This window comes from Leptodactylus fuscus, chromosome 3 (assembly GCF_031893055.1).
Source record: "Leptodactylus fuscus isolate aLepFus1 chromosome 3, aLepFus1.hap2, whole genome shotgun sequence".
Lineage (NCBI taxonomy): Eukaryota > Metazoa > Chordata > Amphibia > Anura > Leptodactylidae > Leptodactylus > Leptodactylus fuscus.
In genome coordinates this window covers 234,231,820-234,258,091 of record NC_134267.1, presented here as the reverse complement: position 1 = coordinate 234,258,091, position 26,272 = coordinate 234,231,820, and the positions used below count along the sequence as shown (strand labels likewise).

At 45.0% G+C, this 26,272-nt stretch overlaps 1 protein-coding gene across 3 annotated transcripts; it reads left to right on the top strand.

Moving 5' to 3' along the window:
- Positions 1–2,938: 2,938 nt before the first annotated feature.
- Positions 2,939–25,232, top strand: HMBOX1 (homeobox containing 1). Of its 3 annotated transcripts, none has more exons than XM_075269329.1 (8): positions 2,939–3,411; positions 10,602–10,687; positions 11,055–11,165; positions 11,658–11,811; positions 13,557–13,639; positions 14,921–15,016; positions 18,521–18,609; positions 18,921–25,232. In XM_075269329.1, the coding sequence occupies exons 1-8, from the start codon at positions 2,948–2,950 to the stop codon at positions 19,056–19,058; spliced, it is 1,221 nt and encodes a 406-aa protein (XP_075125430.1). In that variant the 5' UTR covers positions 2,939–2,947; the 3' UTR covers positions 19,059–25,232. The 3 variants fall into 3 exon arrangements, with proteins under 3 accessions (XP_075125430.1, XP_075125429.1, XP_075125428.1); XM_075269328.1 differs by having other exon boundaries at positions 18,518–18,609; XM_075269327.1 differs by having other exon boundaries at positions 18,515–18,609.
- Positions 25,233–26,272: the final 1,040 nt, after the last annotated feature.

The window sequence follows — 26,272 nt, the reverse complement described above, 5'->3', positions numbered from 1 at the left end:
AAATAATGGGAACCCCAATGCAGATGTGAGCTTACTGTCGGCAGCGGCTGTACAGGTCGGTCCGCTCGCTTTGTTACAATTGTATCCAGTTTAGACAATGCTCTGTGAGCTAAAAGCATCAGCGCAGATACAGAAATCTCTCTACTGGTTTGCTACCTTGTATCAGTTTGCAGCCCAGATTGTTGAGCTCACAGAGCGTTGTCTAGACTGGATACAGCGGTCTGCACTTCTTAGCTGAGAGCAGCACTGGCTGTATACAGGGTTACTACCTCTGAATGGAGATAAGATGGATCTTGGTCGCTGACAGCAAGCAGTGGTCTCGAAGATGGTGAAGAATTGTAACACGCTGCAGAAAATTGTCTACCAGTCTTAAGAAACAGCCTGACTGGTGCGCGGACTCGGGAAGTGAAGTCTAGCCCATATGCTAGAGATACTGTAAAGCAAACTGCTGTAAAACTACCAGCTGGCTGTGATAGAAAGGTGTCAGTACAGCCAGGACCTCACTGTGTATAGTACCGTGTAGTACACCGTATCTCGCAGGTGGTATTAATGTTCTGCTCGGAGTGTCTTAGCCCATCGCTCGGTGACTAATGATATTTGCTCATTGTCTGAAATGTTTATTTTTCTCTTTCTGGCTTGTTGTAAAGTAATTACCCGGCAGTCATTAGTCAGCCGGTGTCCTGTGTACACAGTACGGGTGACAGGGCGCGCCGTCCGCTCATTTGTCATTATAAGGCAGTTTAGGGACGGGGAAGTCTCGTAGCTTTGGGCTGCGGTTTTATGAGCCAAGGCTAGCAGTGGATCTTATTGGATGGTGCGGGGTTGTTACTGAAGTGGTGCAGGAGCCTTAGGGCCTCGTAAGGTGTCCTTGGCCATTAATAGGAGACCAGTGCCCTATACAATACATTGTAGTGGGGGGGCTGCTACAGATTTTGGAGCTTCATATTACGCCTCTGCCATTATGTATGTCTATAGGTCTTATCCATCCGAATCCCTTCCAATCTACTTTAAGACCCCCCGGTGTGCCAAGTACCCCCTTGGTTCCATTATTTGTCCCCATACACTTATTATGGGTCCGTCTATGGTGTCAGGAACCTCAGAGCTGGTCCCAGGGTACTAAAGAAAATTTAGAATGAATGAAGCAATACGATGAGAGTCTGCGGGGACTTATTAGGGATCGCTGTAGCGCCACCAAAAGGCTAATTAAGGGATTACACAGTGTCCATTCAATGCACTAGGTTGTCTGTCTAATGCAGGACGGGTCCGGTGCTCATGGGCCAAGAGGGTTACCCAGGATCTTAAGGTACTTGATACCAATGACCTATGCACAGACTAGATCTTGCACCCGCCGGACGCCATATACTAGGTCTGCTCCTATTCAAGTGCATTGGATCCAGTTCTAGGCAGTATACAGATGACAAAAGCTGTATACATCGTACAGGGATCCGTATACTGTGCCGATGATGCCTCAAATTCACTTGAATAGGAGCAGAGCTGCTTCCAGCCATATACCTACCAGATGTCAGACCCTGACCAGTCCGACCACCTATCCTGTAGATAGCATAGGACCCTTCCCCAATAGGGTGTAAAACTATGGGGGGGTTTTATTTAGGCTTTCCATTTGCAGTGCCATTGAGGACAAACATGCCAGCGACGTCTTGAAAGAGTTAAATACCACACGAGCGATGAGACAATGTGATATTTTGCATAGAAAAGTATAAAACTCGTGCGTGTCCTTGAGTCTGGAATGTAGGGAGTGATAAGGAGGCGGCTGGTGGGAATAAGGAGGGAGCGGAAGGCTGTGTGAGAGAATAAGACACAGATACATAGTTATTAGTATGGCCGCATGTATATACTGTATAGAGCCTGGGGAAAGCAACGTCCACAATCTGGGACGTGATAAAGAAATCTGATCTTTAGAAGATCTTAACATTAGGGGAACAACAACACCCAGCAGGTCCACCGTGTCACCATAACAGGAGGAAAAAATGAAGCACCCCTTCAATCACTTTAACTTTATCCGCGTCTCGTATCTTTCCGGAGGAATTTTGGCCTACTCGCCTTGTTCCTGATCCGCTCCCAACCGTATTAAATATTCCCTCTCGTCAGTAATCGTTCACTGTACAAGGATGAAAGTAGAATTGTTTGGAAATGGCCTTTATAACCCTTCCCAGATTGATGGGAACAACCATGGTTTCCCTAAGATCGTTGCTGATATCTTTCCTCCTTGATGTTATCTTAATACACGCCTGACCAGCAAACTGCCAAAACTTCTGCTTACTGTAACCGATTAATGAAGGGCATTGGATTAGCAGCACCAGGCTACTACTGACCTACCTAGTCCCTATGGACGCAGTAAGGGGGGGGGGGTTTGACTTAAATTTTTCATTTTTGCCCAGAGTGATATGTTGTACCTGCACCGAAACATTGTAACCCATTACTCAGACAGGAGGAAGATTTGTGCAGGATTACGTACACTAAGTTCACTCTAGCGTCGTGGTCTCCTTCGTTTGTGGGGGGCAATATGGCCGAATTAAAAATCAGCTGCATAAATAAATGGCTTATTTTAGCCAGAAATGCCCATTGAATTGTATAGGACGGATCTGCTGAACACTTGCAGAAACTCAAGGATACAGCCTTGACGGACTGTTCTAGATAACATAGAGTCTTATAGACTTTGTACATCTGAGGGTTTGCTACAGTTGTATCCAGTGTAGACCGTCCTCGGTGAATTGGACAGATACATTTTATCTGGCACCGATACATTGTGGTCACGATTGTCAGAACACGAGGTTCTTGTCCTGCGGGGGACTTTGGATCTCACTGGATACAATGTAACACACCCTCAGCTGTGAGATGTATTCCGTCTGTACTGGTTTTACTGTTATTCTACTTGCAAGTTACTAATTTTTGCATCGGTCTTGTGTTTTGCAGTCTGCCAGAAACCATGTCACATTACACAGATGAGCCCAGATTTACCATAGAGCAGATAGACCTGCTCCAGCGCCTCCGACGCACGGGAATGACCAAACACGAGATCCTCCACGCCCTGGAGACGTTAGAGCGCCTGGACCAAGAACACAGCGATAAGTTTGGAAGGAGAACCAACTATGGAAGCAGCACCTACAGCAACAGCACCAACAACATCCCCGCGTCGTCCTCCACTGCCACCGCCTCTACGCAGACCCTCCATTGCGGCATGTCCCCTTCGCCCAGCAACAGCTGCGACACTTCCCCGCAACCTTGCACTACCAATCAGAACGGGAGAGAGAGCAGCGAGAGGATCCCGACCTCCAACGGCAAGCTGTCCCCCACCCGCTACCACACCAACAGCATCGGCCCAAGGTCGTACAGCTTCGAGGCTTCCGAGGAGGATCTAGACATAGACGACAAGGTCGAAGAGCTCATGAGGTTGGTACGGGGGAGTTGGGTTTCCACGTTCTATCCAACAGCTGCTTCTTGTCTGGCCACGCATTAATTCTGTGAAATTTTGAGACGTTTCCTTAATCCTTTTGTCTTGGCAGCAGAGGAGTATGGAGGTCAGCCGTAAGAAATTTACAATCTAAAAAAATCACCTGTCCTTGAGTTGTCCTCTTTTTCCAAGGTTTAGCTGAAGGGCTGGTGGTCAACCAATATGGCTGCCATTAGGGAATATACACTCACCGGCCACTTTATTAGGTACACCATGCTAGTAACGGGTTGGACCCCCTTTTGCCTTCAGAACTGCCTCAATTCTCGTGGCATAGATACAACAAGGTGCTGGAAGCATTCCTCAGAGATTTTGGTCCATATTGACATGATGGCATCACACAGTTGCTGCAGATTTGTCGGCTGCACATCCATGATGCGAATCTCCCGTTCCACCACATCCCAAAGATGCTCTATTGGATTGAGATCTGGTGACTGTGGAGGCCATTGGAGTACAGTGAACTCATTGTCATGTTCAAGAAACCAGTCTGAGATGATTCCAGCTTTATGACATGGCATTGCATTATCCTGCTGAAAGTAGCCATCAGATGTTGGGTACATTGTGGTCATAAAGGGATGGACATGGTCAGCAACAATACTCAGGTAGGCTTTGGCGTTGCAACGATGCTCAATTGGTACCAAGGGGCCCAAAGAGTGCCAAGAAAATATTCCCCACACCATGACACCACCACCACCAGCCTGAACCGTTACCGATACAAGGCAGGATGGATCCATGCTTTCATGTTGTTGACGCCAAATTCTGACCCTACCATCCGAATGTCGCAGCAGAAATCGAGACTCATCAGACCAGGCAACGTTTTTCCAATCTTCAATTGTCCAATTTCGATGAGCTTGTGCAAATTGTAGCCTCAGTTTCCTGTTCTTAGCTGAAAGGAGTGGCACCCGGTGTGGTCTTCTGCTGCTGTAGCCCATCTGCCTCAAAGTTGGACATACTGTGCGGCGTTCAGAGATGCTCTTCTGGCTACCTTGGTTGTAACGGGTGGCTATTTGAGTCACTGTTGCCTTTCTATCAGCTCGAACCAGTCTGGCCATTCTCCTCTGACCTCTGGCATCAACAACGCATTTCCACCCACAGAACTGCCGCTCACTGGATGTTTTTTCTTTTTCGGACCATTCTCTGTAAACCCTGGAGATGGTTGTGCGTGAAAATCCCAGTAGATCAGCAGTTTCTGAAATACTCAGACCAGCCCTTCTGGCACCAACAACCATGCCACGTTCAAAGGCACTCAAATCACCTTTCTTCCCCATACTGATGCTCGGTTTGAACTGCAGGAGATTGTCTTGACCATGTCTACATGCCTAAATGCACTGAGTTGCCGCCATGTGATTGGCTGATTAGAAATTAAGCGTTAACGAGCAGTTGGACAGGTGTACCTAATAAAGTGGCCGGTGAGTGTATGTGGCCAAAGGGACTTGTTGTGTAGTCCACACCCAGCAGGGCAGATCCCTCTTATTCCCGACATCTACTGTCGGGGCAAAGTTAAGAAACCCCCTTACACATTAGTTGGCAAGTCCTGCCATCTTACTGTGCCATTGTAATGGAATCTGTCAAGGGTTTGCCCTACCAAACAACTCCCAACGTGTGCCGCCATATCCTCCATCCTCCCTGGTGATGGAACGAGTAGGTTTAAAGTGTCATAGAGGCGGTCCTACCCCCAAGTGCTCCAAAGCTTCCTTCATAACCCTGTCTAATACCTACCCCTGCCCTAATGGGCACCACCAGCCTTTCCAGCATCATGGTGTTTTCGTGGGAACGGACTCACAAATTGTCTGCTGGCTACACATGGATGGCCCGTGCATAGATTTTTTTGTACCAGTGAGGCCCGAGGGGAAATGAGGCAGGGCAGTGAGGCAAGACTCAGGGCACTTGTAGGACTGGCATCTCCATCATGGCACTTCCAACCAAATTAACGTAACCCACAGGTCGTTATGGATAAGTGGTTTAGGGTCCCCTATAGTGCTATGGTAGTCTTGCCTACAGTGAAATAAAAGCCTTTATACTTACCTGGCCCCTGTACTCTGCTCCTACTTACCTGGCTCCTGTACTCTGCTCCTACTTACCTGGCTCCTGTACTCTGCTCCTACTTACCTGGCCCCTGTACTCTGCTCCTACTTACCTGGCTCCTGTACTCTGCTCCTGCTTACCTGGCTCCTGTACTCTGCTCCTGCTTACCTGGCTCCTGTACTCTGCTCCTGCTTACCTGGCTCCTGTACTCTGCTCCTGCTTACCTGGCTCCTGTACTCTGCTCCTGCTTACCTGGCTCCTGTACTCTGCTCCTGCTTACCTGGCTCCTGTACTCTGCTCCTGCTTACCTGGCTCCTGTACTCTGCTCCTACTTACCTGGCTCCTGTACTCTGCTCCTACTTACCTGGCTCCTGTACTCTGCTCCTACTTACCTGGCTCCTGTACTCTGCTCCTACTTACCTGGCTCCTGTACTCTGCTCCTACTTACCTGGCTCCTGTACTCTGCTCCTGCTTACCTGGCTCCTGTACTCTGCTCCTGCTTACCTGGCTCCTGTACTCTGCTCCTGCTTACCTGGCTCCTTTACTCTGCTCCTACTTACCTGGCTCCTGTACTCTGCTCCTACTTACCTGGCTCCTGTACTCTGCTCCTACTTACCTGGCTCCTGTATTCTGCTCCTACTTACCTGGCTCCTGTATTCTGCTCCTACTTACCTGGCTCCTGTATTCTGCTCCTACTTACCTGGCTCCTTTACTCTGCTCCTACTTACCTGGCTCCTGTACTCTGCTCCTACTTACCTGGCTCCTGTACTCTGCTACTACTTACCTGGCTCCTATACTCCCAGTACAGCTCTTGCCTGAATTTGGGGCAGTGCTCCCCAACTTTGTTGCGCATGCGCTGGACTGTGAGGCCGATGAATACTTCCCTGGTCCTGCCGCATGAGCATCTGCACAGACACCACTAGAGATGAGTATCTAGGGAAGTATAAAGGGTTGTTTTTTTCCCTACAAACATGCACAAGGTTACCATCAGTCCAGAAGGGTGGACATCTTGTTGGTGTCCCCTATGGACCTGATAAGTTCCTTTTAAGTTGTGTTATTGCGCAGGAGGATTGCAGTAGGTACCGAAGTGCATAATCACCATATAGGCTCCCTTTAAGGAGGACGACTTAGACCCGTTCACGTTTACCGTGAATCCTTGGAGGTTTTTGCTTGGCTCCGGTACCGCAGTGTCCTCCATCCAGCTTCACGCTGCGCAGTCCTCTCTGTATCTGGCCTGTGTTACACAAGACGTTGGCCTAATTTGCGATTCCTCATTGGAGTCCTGCCCGAAAAGAAGCCGTATATCTGAGCAGATCTATTTCTAATTGGGTTTCGCTCACTTTTTAAGCTGTATTGCTTGTGACACTGCAGATGGTCTCAAGTGACTAAATCACATGTGGAGTTCTATAGGACTGGCAGCAGTGACCGGTGCCCGGAACGTCTTACTACTTCGCTGACGTCATTTATGGCTTAGGTCTAAATATCTTTCAGGATGGGTTTTGTGGAGGACGTTGCAAATTTGAAAAAAAGTTGCCCCCCTATGCTTACGGTGACTAGACTACCCCCATTAACCAGATAGGAGAGGACTCGTCATCCGATCACTTTTATGTGCGTTCCCCTTTAAATGATCCGGACTCCTCTCTCGCGCAAGCGAGCGACTTGATAATATTGTAACGCGGGCAGCGCCGCTTGCTTTATAGATCCGTTTGCTAAACAAATACAGGTTTCTCCCTCAAACGCCGTAATTGGTTTAGAAATTTCTCATTTCTTTTTTAATTAGAAAACAGATTAAAATTCAGTTGTGGCCTTTACTTGCAGCTGTATATCATTGCATTGTTTAATTAAGTGCTCTCGCTCCCTAACTTAGCAATTCGCCGTGCTCGGCGCGGGCATGACGGAGCGCCGCTGACTCCGGCCGCCCGTCTGCGTTTCAGAGGCATCGAGAACACCGGTGCATTGTAAGAGTCGTAATTAATATAACATAATTACTGGGCTTTAAATAATTCACAGCGGCAGTAAAGCAGCTCACTACGGGCCGACGTACAACGCGAGGCGCCTCTAATTGTAGGGAAGGGTAAATTCTGGCTCAGGCAGCAGAATCTGCTCTATAGTTACCTGAGAAATCTGATTAATAGTGCAGGACTCAATGAGGAATGATCGAGTGGTCAGTATAGACTGGGTGATGTGGATACTGTATATCAACTAACCCTATATGTACGGTATATGGTTGTCAAGCTGTGTCCTTACCAATTAGTCTAAGTAATCTGATTACTAGTACTGAATGAGGAATGATCGAGTAGTCAGTATAGACCAGGTGATGTGGATACTGTATATCAACTAATTCTATATGTGTATGGTTGTCAAGCTGTGTCCTTACCAACCAGTCAAAGTCATGGGAAAAATCTGATTACTAGTACTGAATGAGGAATGATACGGAACGGTCAGCATAGACTAGGTGTTGTGGATACTACGTAACAATATATCATATATACAATATATTAATCAATCTTATCTGTATATAATTGGCAAGTTGTCTGTCCTTACCAACCAGTCAGGGTAATGAATAAATCTGATTACTAGTACTGAATGAGGAATGATATGGAGCGGTAAGCATAGACTAGGTGTTGTGGATACTATGTAACAATATATCATATATACAATATATTAATCAATCTTATCTGTATATAATTGGCAAGTTGTCTGTCCTTACCAACCAGTCAGGGTAATGAATAAATCTGATTACTAGTACTGAATGAGGAATGATACGGAACGGTCAGCATAGACTAGGTGTTGTGGATACTACGTAACAATATATCATATATACAATATATTAATCAATCTTATCTGTATATAATTGGCAAGTTGTCTGTCCTTACCAACCAGTCAGGGTAATGAATAAATCTGATTACTAGTACTGAATGAGGAATGATACGGAGCGGTCAGCATAGACTAGGTGGATACAATGTACAAAATATATTGTGTGTACCATATCAATCAATCTTATCTGTATGTAATTGGCAAGTTGTCTGTCCTTACCAACCAGTTAGGGTAATGAATAAATCTGATTAATAGTGCGGATTGTCATTAGGACGGATTTGGGCTTGTTACATTGTATTCCTAGTAACCAGGATGTCTTCTGGAGGCCGGAGGAGGGGGGGGAAGCTCCTGCTGCAGATAGATATCTTACAGCCGGGTACAGAGGGGTAGTGCTGATATCCTGGGACACGCGGAGAAGATTTTCAGTCGTTTCACTTGTAATAGGAAGGAAGGGAAGGAGGAGATGATGAAAGTAATAGGATGTTTTATTTAGGGTTTTTCTGCATTTGCTATGTTTTGCTCCTTTAAGCCTGAACTTTTTGTTTTGATTTTTATTCCGCTCTCTATAGTTGAACTATTTACCAATATGCATATGTGACTCTGCCTCTCCCGCCGCCCCTCCCCCAGCCATCTTATTTTATGTCTCCAGTTTTATGTCTGGAGTAGGAGATTTATGCCTCCCCTCAGTAATGAAACTTTCCACATGCCATATGGCAGTCACACACCTTCCTGAGAATTACCCTCATCCATCCTTGTGTTATGACACTCCTGATCAGATATGACACTCATTAAAAGCCTTGCCAGCCAGCCATCTACTTTATGTCACCAGTGCTAGGCTGGCCCCTGGCTCTGCACCGCCGCCGCCACCGCGCCTCTCCGATTTATTAACGCTTTCCCATCACATCCATCATTGTCGTCCTGGATTCCCGTACTGGTGTAGGTGGTTAGGAGAAAAGAGGAGGGAGGTCATCAGTATGTAGTACTGGGTGGAGGTGTCCGAATAGAAGGGCAGAAGTTTGTGGGGTCCTGAGGAAGAAAATACAAATTGTGACTGCACCAGCAGAATAGTGAGCGCAGCTCTGGAGTATAATACAGGATAAGTAATGTAATGTATGTACACATTGACTGTACCAGCAGAATAGTGAGCGCAGCTCTGGAGCATAATACAGGATATAACTCAGGATCAGTACAGGATAAGTAATGTAATGTATGTACACAGTGACTGTACCAGCAGAATAGTGAGCGCAGCTCTGGAGTATAATACATGTAACTCAGGATCAGTACAGGATAAGTAATGTAATGTATGTACACAGTGACTGGATCAGCAGAATAGTGAGAGCAGCTCTGGAGTATAATACAGGATAAGTAATGTAATGTATGTACACAGTGACTGGATCAGCAGAATAGTGAGTGCAGCTCTGGAGTATAATACAGGATAAGTAATGTAATGTATGTACACAGGGACTGCACCAGCAGAATAGTGAGCGCAGCTCTGGAGTATAATACAGGATATAACTCAGGATCAGTACAGGATAAGTAATGTAATGTATGTACACAGTGACTGTACCAGCAGAATAGTGAGTGCAGCTCTGGAGTATAATACAGGATAAGTAATGTAATGTATGTACACAGTGACTGTACCAGCAGAATAGTGAGCGCAGCTCTGGAGTATAATACAGGATCAGTAATGTAATGTATGTACACAGTGACTGCACCAGCAGAATAGTTAGCGCAGCTCTGGAGTATAATACAGGATAAGTAATGTAATGTATGTACACAGTGACTGCACCAGCAGAATAGTGAGTGCAGCTCTGGAGTATAATACAGGATGTAACTCAGGATCAGTACAGGGTAAGTAATGTAATGTATGTACACAGTGACTGTACCAGCAGAATAGTGTGCGCAGCTCTGGAGTATAATACAGGATAAGTAATGTAATGTATGTACACAGTGACTGTACCAGCAGAATAGTGAGCGCAGCTCTGGAGTATAATACAGGATAAGTAATGTAATGTATGTACACAGTGACTGTACCAGCAGAATAGTGAGCGCAGCTCTGGAGTATAATACAGGATGTAACTCAGGATCAGTGCAGGGTAAGTAATGTAGGCACAGTTCGGCCCCTTTGCCCCTCCTACCTTGTGTTCAGTACGACTTGGTTGCTTGCCTTGTACGGACTGCTTGTTGGGTAATTTGTCCGTAGTAAACAGTCAGACAGGACTTGGTTGTGATATGTGATAACATAAGGGGTTAATAGCGGTGGTGATAACTTGTGTATATCTCATGACAGGAGGGACAGCAGCGTCATCAAAGAAGAAATTAAAGCTTTCCTGGCGAACCGGAGAATATCGCAAGCGGTGGTTGCACAAGTCACAGGTGAGCGCCGCCCTGGTGGGCAGGGCTGATATTAACCTCTCAACATTTGCAGACTTATGAGTCGCGTCATGGAATTGCACCGGACCTGTGTATGAGCAGTTCTTATCCCCAGCCCTGCGGCAGAGCTCATCTGTCGTACTGTCTATTCCGTTACAATGTGTCGCCTTGTCCATATATCCAAATCTTATTATTGCAAAGTTGAACCATTCTGCAGCAGGCCGGTCTCTACTCCCTAGGTTACCGCTCCGCATATGGTCAGCGCACTCCTCGACTGAAATACTCTGTGCTGCTGTAAAACAGCTTCTTGGTAGTTATTAATGTACCCAGAGCTTTTGTTTGATCTGAGCCTCTTATTACTGCCTCGCAGGTATCAGCCAGAGCCGGATCTCCCATTGGCTGCTTCAGCAAGGGTCTGACTTAAGTGAACAGAAGAAAAGAGCATTTTACCGATGGTACCAGCTGGAGAAGACGAGTCCAGGTAATAGACAGGCTCCTTCTATTAGGTGGGCGCTTCCCTGGTGCTATCAACGGAGTCACTAAATGGTTAAAAAGTGTATCGGCACCAACCCTCCTCCCCGCGTAGAAGACACTTGTCTGGAGATTTGGACGCTGTCCTGGATCATTACTTTACTGCCCCCCCTGCCTGCTTCTCGGAAACTCCTTCCCCGCCTGTGATTTCATCTTGTGGGCTTCCCAAATCTCATTTCTGTCCAATTAGACGCTGTGATGTTGAGCAGTCCCTGTAATCTCATTGCCAGCCGCCTCCTGCAGCACCGGGCGGCCTAATGTCCCCCCCACCGCTCCTTCTCCCCGGCCCTATAAGCACGGTGCCCATATATACAAAACGCCAACAACGTGCGCAAGTCCTGAAAATTTAAGGAAATGTTTGAAAAAGTTGCTGCAAATCACTAAGGATTGGGAAATATTCCTAAAATCGCTGAAGTAAAGTTTTGTGAATGTTTTACAACAGGTGCAACGCTCAGTATGAGGCCTGCGCCAATCCCCATAGACGACACAGAATGGAGACAAACCCCGCCCCCAGTCACCGCCACCTCCGGGACTTTCAGGTTACGACGGGGAAGTCGCTTCACATGGAGAAAGGAATGTCTGGCCGTAATGGAGAGGTGAGGAGGAATGTACTACACTTATCTATCACCTGAGATCTGCTTCATTTTACAGTGTGTTACTGTAAACTTCAGAGCTGCGCTCACTATTCTACTGGTACAATCACTGTGTACATACATTACATTACTTATCCTGTATTATACTCCAGAGCTGCACTCACTATTCTGCTGGTACAATCACTGTGTACATACATTACATTACTTATCCTGTATTATACTGCAGAGCTGCGCTCACTATTCTGCTGGTACAGTCACTGTGTACATACATTACATTACTTATCCTGTACTGATCCTGAATTACATCCTGTATTATACACCAGAGCTGCGCTCACTATTCTGCTGGTGCAGTCACTGTGTACATACATTACATTACTTATCCTGTATTATACTCCAGAGCTGCGCTCACTATTCTGCTGGTGCAGGCACTGTGTACATACATTACATTACTTATCCTGTACTGATCCTGAGTTATATCCTGTATAGGATTAGTAATGTATGTACACAGTGACTGTACCAGCAGAATAGTGAGTGCAGCTCTGGAGTATAATACAGGATAAGTAATGTAATGTATGTACACAGTGACTGCACCAGCAGAATAGTGAGCGCAGCTCTGGAGTATAATACAGGATAAATAATGTAATGTATGTACACAGTGACTGCACCAGCAGAATAGTGAGCGCAGCTCTGGAGTATAATACAGGATAAGTAATGTAATGTATGTACACAGTGACTGTACCAGCAGAATAGTGAGCGCAGCTCTGGAGTATAATACAGGATAAGTAATGTAATGTATGTACACAGTGACTGCACCAGCAGAATAGAGAGCGCAGCTCTGGAGTATAATACAGGATGTAACTCAGGATCAGTACAGGATAAGTAATGTAATGTATGTACACAGTGACTGTACCAGCAGAACAGACAGAGTCCTGGTGTACCCCTGTATAGTATTATTGGGTCTGTGGGTAGCCAACTCTTAAGTGGATATGGCTTCAGTTTTTTGGATCCTCAAGGAGACCTGCAGAATGGAAACCCAAACGCTAGAGCGAGCCTGGTTTCAGAATCGCCCCCGCCTTCCCACCATCACCTTCATTGTTTTCCCTTTGTTCGGCTGTGGCCCGCTATGAGTTAATACCTGACGGACATGACTTGGGGTCCGGCCATGCTTTTCCTGCAATCTCTTGTCTCGGACGATCAGGGAGTTAGACTTTGATCAAGCGCAGTTCGCTTTGTGCTGCATTAGTGTATAAATGTGCTATCAATTTTTTTTATATTATTATTGTTTTGTTTTTTTCCCCTTTATCTCGCTCTGCCATCTTTTATCGATTGTTACTGTTCCAAAAAGCCTCAGAAGCTGATTTTCGGCATAGAGAGCAGTGTGGACGGGGGCCAAGTGTCTGGTGTAATAATATTATACCTTGATCTTGGTTACTGGATCCAATTTAGTTGTGCATACATCGCTGCAGAGGCCGCTAACTTGTTCCTGACTGGATGCTCGTGCCTCGTATAGAGCGGAGAGGGGGGTGGGCTAGACCTCTGAGGAAGGGGTTAATTTAAAGGTGCTGTCGAAATATGTCAGGACGGCGCAGATACTGACAGTATACGGGGGGTGACTTTGGTTCGTTCTTACTGACGGTCTCCATATGTTGCTTATCACGCTCTCTTATATGACATGTGCCCGTCAGACGCGGCGCGGGCGCTCCTCACGTCTAACACCGGGTAATTGGGAACACTTGCATTTTTTTCAGCTATTTTAATGAGAACCAGTACCCCGACGAGGCCAAGCGAGAGGAAATCGCCAACGCCTGCAACGCGGTTATACAGAAACCAGGTGAGTTTTATTTTTCTCCCCCCTTCCTATCCGTATGACTTTGTAGAATGGGAGGAAATCCACATACAAACTCCTTGCAGATGTTGTTCCTGGCGGGATTCGAACCCAGGGCTCCAGCGCTGCAAGGCTGCAGTGCTAACCCCTGAGCCACCGTGTTGTGGTGTTCATGGTGTGGTTGGAAGGATCTTAATCCATGTACGGTCCTGAAACTTATACGGACCAGGCTCTTATATGGAGGGGCGGGTTTATGGTGGCGATGGCCTTGGTTTTACCCGTTCCGGTTCCGTATACCCCTCCTATTCCGATGCCAGATTTTACACGTGTCAATGGATTTTCTCCACCGGAAAGCTGATCTAGATATGTAATGGCTGGACCTACCCTTAGGGGGCGCTTCAGAATATTATTATCCATTTATTATAATACCCCAGTATACAGCTCCTGTATACAGCTTGTAGGACGGCAGCCAATCGGAGGTTTCCACCTGCGACCTCTCTCGTTGTTCGGAGCCGCTGGCACCAGTTTCGCACCCTTGCAAACGCCACAGAAAAGATGTTTTGTTTGTCATCTTTGCATATTATTCAGCAAAGACCTTGAAATGTTATGTAAAAAAAAAAAAAATCCGGCTATCTACATAATTTATGTCTGAACAATCATTCATTCCCTATTAAAGGCCTTGGTGGGAAGCCAGCCCGCTTACAAACAGCGCTGTGCCAAGCTGGCATTGGCATCGGCTCGTGTAAGGTGCACAGGGATGACAGAGGCGGCTTCACTGCGCGCCCGGATTCTCAAGGTTAACACTGCTCCAGGTGCTGCAGTTTGGGGGTGGGGGTAGGGGGGGGCATATGGGGGGGGGGTATGTGGAAAGTCTGGTCCATATACCACTGGAATGATCTGGCCAATTGTAGGGGATCGGTGATCTGTGGTGCTTGGATTTCCTCCCTCCCCGCAGGCCTGCTGCCCCATACATAGACCGTACAGGACAGTGGATCTGTAGGAAGGGGGCAACCGTATCAGCATAGATCACAATGTTGCTTGAAGCCCGAGACTTCGACTAGGTTTGGGCAGGGAAGTCTAGTGGCTATGCAGACCAGTTTCTTCAGCCTCCCCGTTGTTGATTTCTTTTCCATCCTTGTAATACTCCTTTTCTCCTGCGGGGGAGCTGTAGGGAAACTGGATACCTGCTGATTGCACATTGGTGATGCAGAACATACGGCTCCCTCCTTTGCTATATGTCCGATATCAACTCCTTTTGTAACCCAGGGATGTAACTTGTTATTCCAGGCAAGAAGCTCTCCGACCTGGAACGCGTCACCTCCTTGAAAGTCTACAACTGGTTCGCAAACAGACGGAAGGAAATTAAGAGGAGAGCCAATATCGGTAATGTGTCATTGCACAGCCGCAATCATCGTCTTATTGCATAGGATGGGGCGAGGGGTTCCTTTTGCCCCTCAGTTGGTCACAAAATGTTTAAGTCCCCCCTCTCATTGTGTCCTATATGTTACGATCTCCTAACCCTCTCCCCCCCCCCCCCCCCCTCGGGCCCAGTCGTAGAACTCGCCTGTCCTAGATTGATACAAGATTGTCACAGAATTTATTATTCCGTCGCCCTCGGAACTTGCTAGAAAAAAAAAAACCAAAAAAACTTCCAAATGTGAAAACACCTGAAATTAGGAGAAAAAAAAAAATCACTTACTGATGAGCGGAGAGGATTTTAAGGAATTCTTCTAATTGGCAAGGAAGGCTAATGAGCCCATAACGCAACCTGATGAGTGCGATAACCCGGGGGTGTATCAGGAGTCTGGGTATTGAATACAGCCGGCGGCTAATGAATGGCACATCGCCGCGCTCTTATTTGTATTCTCCGGCTCCGGCAGGTTATTACATTTATTGCTCTTGCATGTATAATTAGCCGATACATATGCATCCCGAAGGTTCATTACTGATAAATATAGCCCCTCATTAGCATAATACGTCTGACTGCCGGGCGGCTGCCTGTCACATAGGTAGTGATCATAGGGTTAAATGTGGGAAGATCAGTGGTACCTGCCGCATCCCGCAAATATTACTATCTCTCTCTCCAGACTTTACTCTTTTGTCTTGTCCCCTTTCTTCCTCTTAGTTTAACCGTCCGTTACTGTATCCCCACCCCCACCCCTTTCTCTCTTTTTTCCTCTGATCCTCTCTTGTGCTTTTGAATCTCTCCTTCTCTCTTTCTTTTGACTCTGACGCTCTTGGACCCTCCCCTCTTCTCTCCCTCTCTCTCCTCTGACCCTCCCCTCTTCTCTCTCTTTTGCCTTGGACCCTCCCCTCTTCTTTCTTTTGCCTCTGACCCTCCCCTCTTCTCTCTTGCCTCGGACCCTCCCCTCTTCTCTCTTGCCTCGGACCCTCCCCTCTTCTCTCTCTCTTGCCTCGGACCCTCCCCTCTTCTCTCTTGCCTCGGACCCTCCCCTCTTCTCTCTCTCTTGCCTCGGACCCTCCCCTCTTCTCTCTCTCTTGCCTCGGACCCTCCCCTCTTCTCTCTCTTTTGCCTCGGACCCTCCCCTCTTCTATCTCTTTTGCCTTTGACCCTCCCCTCTTCTCTCTTTTGCCTCTGACCCTCCCCTCTTCTTTCTTTTGCCTCTGACCCTCCCCTCGGACCCTCCCCCCCTCTCTTTTGCCTCTACTCTGTTTGCTTTTTATTTTTATTTATTTTATTTTATTCACTTTTCGGTATATTTAAGTATGTTGCCTGCTCCTCTGATCCCGGTATCACTGCTGTGCACACGAAGCTTATAGTTGTATTATAGACTTCTTATATCTGCGGTGTCCACATCTGTGGTTTGTCTTCTGGCGTTAGCTCTTGCACATCCGCTACGTGTGCCGTATACTGCAGGCTTACCTGCCCATGGTACACGTCATACTGACCTCCAGGTGTGTGTGTGTGTGTATATATATATATATATATATATATATATATATATATATATATATATATATATATATATATATACAGTCCTATGAAAAAGTTTGGGCACCCCTATTAATCTTAATCATTTTTAGTTCTAAATATTTTGGTGTTTGCAGCAGCCATTTCAGTTTGATATATCTAATAACTGATGGACACAGTAATATTTCAGGATTGAAATGAGGTTTATTGTACTAACAGAAAATGTGCAATATGCATTAAACCAAAATTTGACCGGTGCAAAAGTATGGGCACCTCAACAGAAAAGTGACATTAATATTTAGTAGATCCTCCTTTTGCAAAGATAACAGCCTCTAGTCGCTTCCTGTAGCTTTTAATCAGTTCCTGGATCCTGGATAAAGGTATTTTGGACAAACAATTCAAGTTCAGTTAAGTTAGATGGTCGCCGAGCATGGACAGCCCGCTTCAAATCATCCCACAGATGTTCAATGATATTCAGGTCTGGGGACTGGGATGGCCATTCCAGAACATTGTAATTGTTCCTCTGCATGAATGCCTGAGGATTTGGAGCGGTGTTTTGGATCATTGTCTTGCTGAAATATCCATCCCCGGCGTAACTTCAACTTCGTCACTGATTCTTGAACATTATTCTCAAGAATCTGCTGATACTGAGTGGAATCCATGCGACTCTCAACTTTAACAAGATTCCCGATGCCGGCATTGGCCACACAGCCCCAAAGCATGATGGAACCTCCACCAAATTTTACAGTGGGTAGCATGTGTTTTTCTTGGAATGCTGTTTCTTTTTGGACGCCATGCATAACGCCTTTTTTTATAACCAAACAACTCAATTTTTGTTTCCAAAATGAAGCTGCCTTGTCCAAATGTGCTTTTGCATACCTCAGGCAACTCTGTTTGTGGCGTACGTGCAGAAACGGCTTCTTTCTCATCACTCTCCCATACAGCTTCTATTTGTGCAAAGTGCGCTGTATAGTTGACCGATGCACAGTGACACCATCTGCAGCAAGATGATGCTGCAGCTCTTTGGAGGTGGTCTGTGGATTGTCCTTGACTCTTCTCACCATTCTTCTTCTCTGCCTTTCTGATATTTTTCTTGGCCTGCCACTTCTGGGCTTAACAAGAACTGTCCCTGTGGTCTTCCATTTCCTTACTATGTTCCTCACAGTGGAAACTGACAGGTTAAATCTCTGAGACAACGTTTTGTATCCTTCCCCTGAACAACTATGTTGAACAATCTTTGTTTTCAGATCATTTGAGAGTTGTTTTGAGTAGCCCATGATGCCACTCTTCAGAGGAGATTCAAATAGGAGATCAACTTGCAATTGGCCACCTTAAATACCTTTTCTTATGATTGGATACATCTGGCTATGAAGTTCAAAGCTCACTGAGGTTACAAAACCAATTTTGTGCTTCAGTAAGTCAGTAAAAAGTAGTTAGGGGAATTCAAATCAATAAAATGATAAGGGTGCCCATACTTTTGCACCGGTCAAATTTTGGTTTAATGCATATTGCACATTTTCTGTTAGTACAATAAACCTCATTTCAATCCTGAAATATTACTGTGTCCATCAGTTATTAGATATATCAAACTGAAATGGCTGTTGCAAACACCAAAATATTTAGAACAAAAAATGATTAAGATTAATAGGGGTGCCCAAACTTTTTCATAGGACTGTATATATATATATATATATATATATATATATATATATATATATATATATATACACACAGTATAGTGATATTCAGCGCTGAGGGATGAAGGGCTCCCTCTGGTTCATCTTACTGGAGTAAGACGTAACAAATCGTGTCTTTGGCTAGTTGGGTGATGGTCACAGCCAGTGCCAGGTAGTCCCTTTTTCCCCGCTGTTCCCTGGAATGTCTCTTTTTGGGGTGAATAGTTTGTTACCTTGGCAGATAATTTAGGGCCATATTTGCTTTTTTCGAAGAAGCAGCAATCCTGGAGAGTCATGGCATCGATGTACAAAGTCCTGGCGGTCATTCGAACAGCGACGACGTGGATGGGAATGACTATTCTGAACAGGTGAGCCTCTGGACTCTGGTGCTACTATGTTGGGTTATACAGTTTGACCCATTTTGGCCACCGTTTTGGTTGTCGATATTTTATAAATATCTTTTTTTTTTTTTTTGCATTTCTTTATTTCTTTTTTTTTTTTTCTATGCATTAAATCAATAAAAATTTTATTTAAGAGAATTCACAGCATGCTTTCATTTAAAAATAAATTTAAAAACCCAATCTGTAAATTTGTGTAAATTTTTTAATTTTTTAAATTTTTTTACAGTTTGTTTTGAGATTTAATTAGATCTTTTTAATTTTTTTCTCTACATACTTAGGATGACAGCACCAGTCATAGCGATCACCAGGACCCCATCTCCCTAGCCGTGGAAATGGCCGCCGTCAATCACACCATCCTAGCCCTGGCCCGGCAAGGCGCCGGTGAGATCAAGACAGAAGCTCTGGACGACGACTGATACCTTGACACAGCAGGGGGAAGGGTCAATCCGAAAAAAAAAAAAAAAAAAACATAAAAACAAAAATGTACTTTAGATTTTAGAAGTAGCACCTTAGCAATCTTTCCTCGGTCCTTAATATGTGTTCCTATTATCAGTATAACTGCAGTCTCTCTCTTGTACGTCGAGTTAGCTGGTAGGGTCTCGTCCTGTGAAGATGGCATGGTGCCCATTAACCGTCGCGTCTGCTTTCTCAGTATTCCAGCCATAACCATCCCCGCCCCCCATGCCCCCCAGGTCTAGAACACTTTACTCAGTTCTGGCATTCCAGTTTACAAGTGCTTCCAGCCCCCTCCCCTTCTATGTCCGTCACTTCGCTTCAAGCACTTTTTGAAAAAAAAAATAATTTTTTTTTTTTATTATAATTTTTTGGAAGAAAAAAAAAAGAAAAAAAAAAAAAGACTTTCTCCAAAGTAGGAAGCGACTAAAGAAGTGGTGATGGCAGAGAGTCCTGTACTGGTCCGACCCCCTACAACGCCGCCTTACACTGAGAATCCGCGTCGCCCTTCCTTGTATCCTGAACTGTGTTATTTAATAGCAATGGTGCCAGTAAGGGGCAGTTAAGCAGAGGTATTTATTAATGTTTTTTTGTGGATTTTTTTGTTTTTGTTTTTTCAGCAACCAGTTTTGCTTTCCAAATCTTTTATATGTCTTGTTTGTAAAAACACTAAAAAGTCTGCAAAAGCCGGAGACACTTAAAAAAAAAAAAAAAAAAAAAAAAAAGTCGTCGAGGAAAAAAAGAAAAATTCTGTGCGTGCGGTGTGAATGGGAATTGCTCTCAGTCCCATGTAAATTTTCAGTTTTTTATTCCCATTATTTATCCCCTTTTTTTGGTTTCAGCAGCAGTATGATCTGCTGTATTCCGAGACTATGCCTCTCTCGCAGCGGGAACTCTCAGCACACTTCCAGCTTTTGGCTGTATGTCTCCCACTCTCCTACACTAAATAAGCTTTGGCACAGTTTTATCACAGTGGACAGCCTATTGGCTCAACTTTTTGAATTCAGTCTTTTTGAGACAGCGCCACACATGTCCATGGGTTGTATCTGGTATTGCACCTTGGTTACGGGGTAAAAGGGAACTTCAATCCAAGGCCAGATGTGATGCTGTTTTTGGGCAGCAGATACAGCTCCCTTAAGAGTACTGGACTAGCAGGAGTATTTTGGAGTCATGTTTGATCCCCAGTATCACGTGAGAGATGACTTACTTATAAATGCACTTTTACTTGAGATTACTGTGAGATTTTTGTTGCGATTTCCCGTTGTTTTATGTCTTTTCTGTGCCCGCCCTATTGGCTGAGCAGTTTTAGGATTCCTCTCCTATTTGTCTTCAGACCCATAATTGTGTGCTCTTTGTCTAACGCACCAAATTACAACCGTCCATACACTTTGAAGTAGATTTACTACTACCTACTTTTTAGACAGTCTTATACTGCACCAGGTTTATCACAGTGACTGAGGCCGGAAGATGCAGCTTTTAGATCATATAGTCTAAGTCTGCACCACCTATAACTTAGCTTTTTCAGACAGAAAAATGTATCTAAATTTTGCCACATTTTTGACTCCCTTACATCTTAAGCCCCGCCCCTTTAATAGGCCACGCCCACCTTTCCTATGGGGCATGTAACATGTCTAAAATAGTTAATAAATGTGGTGTAAATCATGTACGACACTTATCCTGTACATAGGAGACAAGTGTCAGGTCACTGTGGGTCCGAATGCCCTAGCAGGGATTGGGAGAACGTGAGATGACTCCTCCCTGTGAATGAAATGCAAGTGCGTCTCGTGACCGGCCCTCGTGTGGATAAAGGGGATACGTGTCTGTAAGGACGGGACGCCTATATGTCCTTCGTCTCTGTAGCTGTTGATGACTTCTTGTATTGGTGACCACCATGTCTGGACATGTAGTGGACACAATAGCTGTAGATCTGCCCACATGACAAAGTTGTAAGATGGTGCCATGTTTTATATTTTATTGTAGAGGGTAGGAGGTGGGAACAATGATAGGTATTTGTCATGGGATTGGAAACGTGGCCAAAAAAGATCATCCACACCAGGCGATCGCTCAATCGGTTCGACCATATTAGTATTTCTCCACCGTCCTTCTTCTTGAGCGTTTTCGTCATAAGCCTTGAATTTAACTAGTTTGATGCTTGAAACGAAAAGCTGCTCCCATTCCTTTGCTTCCAGGGTCCCCCACCAGTCGCTGTACACCCTGGTCCTTCCTGATACAGACATGTGGCCGCTTAGCCCATCCCATAATCCCAAGGCTATGAAAGATTTTAGCCCACCCCAAAGTTTTTGAGTATTCTTTGTCTTCCTTGGGTTTCCTATAGTGATACTTGGCAGCAAGCAGTAGGAACGTTGTGTTATTACAGGAGTAGGACACTTGCTTTGGTGGGTTCCTACCTCACTTCTACTTTGTTGGGGTCCCCCCCACCCTTCAACCGCTGACTGGCCCAATACTCACAAGTCCTGGGTCCATTATTCCCCTATATAACCAGATTGATATTCTTGTCCGTAGGGGGCAGTATTCTATTACTTATATTCTTGTCCATAGGGGGCAGTATTATATTACTTATATTCCTGTCAATGGGGGGGCAGTATTGTATTACTTATATTCTTGTCCACAAGGGGCGGTATTATATTACTTATATTCCTGTCCATGGGGGGCAGTATTATATTACTTATATTCTTGTCCACAAGGGGCAGTATTATTACTTATGTTCCTGTCCATATGGGACAAGTGGGCGTTGGTTTCCCTAGACTGGTCTTTTGATGGTTTCCAAAAACCACCAGGAATCGGTAGAGGAATACATTTTGTTATTTGGCTCGCGTTACGATAGTCCGCGACTTTGTGTCTATGGCCATAATACGGATTGAGAAGGTACTGGCTCGGAATCGGCACTTATGGAAATTTACATGTCTATATTGCATCTCCGTGTGCTCCAATTTTTCCTATTGGCTTCCATGAAAATTCTCAAAAAGTTGCCATCTTCACATGCCCTATTATAGATCGTTGCGCTTACAGAAGCGAGCCAGTGATCCTACATGGGTTCTACGAGGACCAAAATACCAGGGACATTGTCCTCCTGCCCTCTGTGAGACCAGTCCCATGTATTAGGCTATATAGTCCATTGGCGGACCTTGTATCCCTCACCAGATCTGGTCTCCTCTATTGCAATTTTTGCAAATTTTGGCAAGAAAGTTCTGTAGCGAATGGAAGAAACCCAAAAATACAGGATAAGCTGCTGCAGGGATGTCAGATTCTCTGCAACAGTCCTGAGCACCTGTCAGCAGAATGCCGGAGTCTAAAGTGCAATGGGGTTGTTTAGGAGCAACTATCTGTATTACGAATTCTTGACCCGTCCGTACATCACTTCCGACATTGAAATGGTTTTTTTTGGAAAAACATTCTGAGGCGACCAATCTAAAAGAAATTTAAAATACATTAGCGGAGCCCATCTTATCAATGATACTTGTGTAGCAATAACTTTCAATTTTAAAATTTTTTTTTTTTTTTTTTTTTTTTTTTTTCATTTTTTCAATGCAAGATCCAGTTCTAGTGGTGTAACATTTCTACTACCCTATGAATCTCCCAATTTTTTTGTTTTTGTGGATCACTACTCTTACGAGTGATTAAACATTGTATCCTCATCACCAGTCCTATCAATTCCAACACAAATATTGTGTACAGTAAATTTTTTTTGATTTTTTTTTTTTTGTATATATATTGCTTTTGCAGACAGATATTTAATTTTTATATATTTGTGTATATAGTAATGTCTCTGTCTCGCTACGTTGTGTTATCGGGTGCCTTACTACATCGAAGACTGGTAAATTTGTGTTGGAGCAAATTTTTTATTTTTTTTTATTTTTTTTTGGTCCTTTGAGTTCTAGATTTGATAACCTGATGTATTAATAAATTGGATAAAACCCCCGCCAAAACAAAAATTTTACATTTTGGGGAAAAAAATGTAATTCTTGAAGATTTTTGCTATTTCGATCTAGTTTGGAATTTGCCAGAATTTTTAAAATTAAGTGCAGAATTCTTATTAGAAAAAAAAAAAAAATAGAAAAAAATAAATTAAATTTTCAACCAATGTGTTTAGAGATTGTACAAAGTTATAAAAACATGGTTGCTTTCTTCCGGAAATAGTGCCACACCCTTCTCCAGGTTGCCCGTGGTATTACAATTGGGGTGAAAACAGATTATAGGAAAATCTATCTATAGAGGGGGCACCCATAAGCCCAATGACAAGCTAATGCAGAATTTAAAGATGTTTATGGGCCAATCCTATAGAGACACAGGTTAAGCTGGTGAGCTGTCCCGTTTTTACTAGTTTTGGCCAGGAAAGCAGAGGGGGAGAGGCTCCTGCTGCAGCCAGTTGTCTTCTAAATAAATATAGGATAGTGGGAAGAAGGGCGGGACTGATCTGGGACACACAGAGACTTCTTTAGTCCTTATTTTTATTTGTAATGTGAGACAGATTAGAAAATGGACAAAAAAAAAATCCTCCCTTTTTACAGATCCTATGTTTAGTGCTCCTTTAAAGGGGGTTTGTCACCAGACTCCAACATATCACCTGCTCCATGCAGATAGATAGGTTAGGGTCACCTGAATCCTACAGCGTTTCCCCCTTGTAAATAGTTTGCTCCGTTCCAGAGATATTGTCATTTGTGTCAGTATGCAAATGAGCTCCGGAGTAATGGCGGCCTCCGTGTTACTGACAAAAACATCAATATCTCCGCAACGGAGGCAGCGATTCACAAGGGGAAAACACCGTATAAGTCAGGTGACCCTACCCTACCGATATGTGGGACTGGGTTGGTATGTTGGGTTTTGGTGATACGCTCCCTTTTAGGGGTGATTTTGTCTGTGCTTATAAATAATGGGGCCTCATTTGGGTAATTCATGATGACGGTTCATCTCTAAAAAGCTCTACCGTGACTCCGCTGTGCAAAGTTACCAAAGGCCATAGACATCCCAGTACCGGTACTGCCCGTCATATTCCCCGTTAACTCCTCTACAGTCAATGACCCCAAAATTCGAGGACTTGAATATTTCTAAATGACGTACCGCTAGATAAAATATGAAATAATCCGCTTTCTCTATATCTGTTGTATGGCTAATAGATGGTCGGATTCCCTGTCATCGCGGTTCCGGGGTCTATCCATGATTAATCTCCTGGTGATTTACACTCCTATTACCCAGCGCTCAGCCCGCCTGATTTATGGTATATGGGGGATGGGTTTTGTCCCTTGGAGCCGTATATTACTGAGCTGCTCTTTGGCTCCCGTGTTTGATGGTTGTCTCGTGTCTTCTGATGTCCTAGGAGTCTTGTATGTATATAGTGTATGGTCGGTTGGTTATAGCGATGTACGGCATTGAGCTGCGGAGAGAATTCTGGAAATAAGGGATACGATTGTGAAATTTATGACCTTCCTAATGCCGAAATTTGCAACATCAAGAATCCAAAGTCTGAAATCGCTGTTAGATAGATGGGTGGGGGGGGGGACAAGGGACTGGAGTTCAACATTGGTGGAGTCTTCCCCTTTCGTAACTCTCCATAGTTATAATCATGTGTTGTCGGGGGACAACGAGGGACCAGACATTGTTATTTGGTACTAAAACAGATTTGGGATATGTTCATGCCAGTGGTGTGGTCGGAGGTTGAATGTTGGGTGCTTGGTACGTCACAGTCATAGGTTGAGGACCTACCGGATGGTTGGCCTTCAGGTTCACTTCCCTTGCGTTTGCTTGGCCTCAGTTGGGTACCAAGTGGTTAATAGAGATCCGAGACGTCTTGCTTGAACAATCTTTCTGTAATATCCTAATCCCTTCACAATTTTTGTCAACTTCTGCTCCATCTTGACCTCCATCTTCTCGTAGTTTCGGTGTGGCCAGAAACCCCATCAGACTTCCTCTACCATTTTGTCTGTAGACTTACAAGCAAGTGCCTACATCTTTATATATGCTTCCTGTCCACCCAGGTGATATACCTCTGCTCCTGTTGTATTGTCCGGCCATTTTTCCCACCAGAAGCTCCACCTGAGTCTTAGGGTGCATGCACACTACGTAACGCCGGGCGTGTATGAGAGCCGTACACGCCGGCGTGACAGCAGGGCTGCCGAACACTTCCCATTCACTTCAATGGGAGCGCTCGTAAACGCCGCTGTTACGAGCGCTCCCATTGAAGTGAATGGGAAGTGTTCGGCAGTCTGCTGTAATGCCGGCGTGTACGGCTCTCATACACGCCCGGCGTTACTCAGTGTGCATGCACCCTTACTTGGCGTCCTATCACACCACATACCTGTCTAGACTTGGATTGCCAATAACTGGTATCTGGATTAGAAGACTGGTTGCTGAACAAGAAATTTAAGGGTGTTCCGACCAGAAACCTTACATGCATGGTGGGTGAGATCCTATGAACCCTTCCTTGAAGACCCATAGTGGTCAGATTTCCAATACCTCTCCACTAGTTGGCTTCTAATGTAAAACATGAGCCATAGACCTCCCAGTAGGATCCCACCTGGCTGACATTTTGGTCCATGGTCGGAATACCATACACTATGGTCATTGGTTGCCTTCTACCATCTCTGAGTTCCATCACCTTGATTCTCCAGGTTGTGAGGAAACTCTTCATCCCATTGTCCTCAGTCCATAGACGCAATGGCTTCCTCTGCCCCACAGTCCACCGATGACCCCCATATGGTCATCTCTACGTGTCAATATGTTATGTTTGTTATTTTTGTCTTCTTGCCTTGTAAATGTGCCATTGAGGGACATTCGATTCACGCAAGTCTACTTCATAAGACGGAAAGCAATATGATATGCACAGCGCTCAGGCTACAGGATGAGGTCTCTTTAATACCCGAGATTCCAAAATGGGGGATCTTCTCAGCCTCGAATGGCCATCGTTGGAGAGCTCATGGTCACCCGCAATACTTGAAAGAATGAGAACCTCCATAAAACCCGTTACGATTCCTCAGCAGCTTCTTGTCTTCTTCCAACCTCATCTTTGAGGCTTGAGGAACAGTGTTACAGGTCATTGAGGTCGCCCATAGGCAACTCTGTCGCCAAAGAGGCTTCACCACAACCATTGCGATGTTCTCTAGCTTGTCCTGTAAATCCCAAGTGGGCACTTGGTGACCCGGGAACAGGTCAACATGGAGAA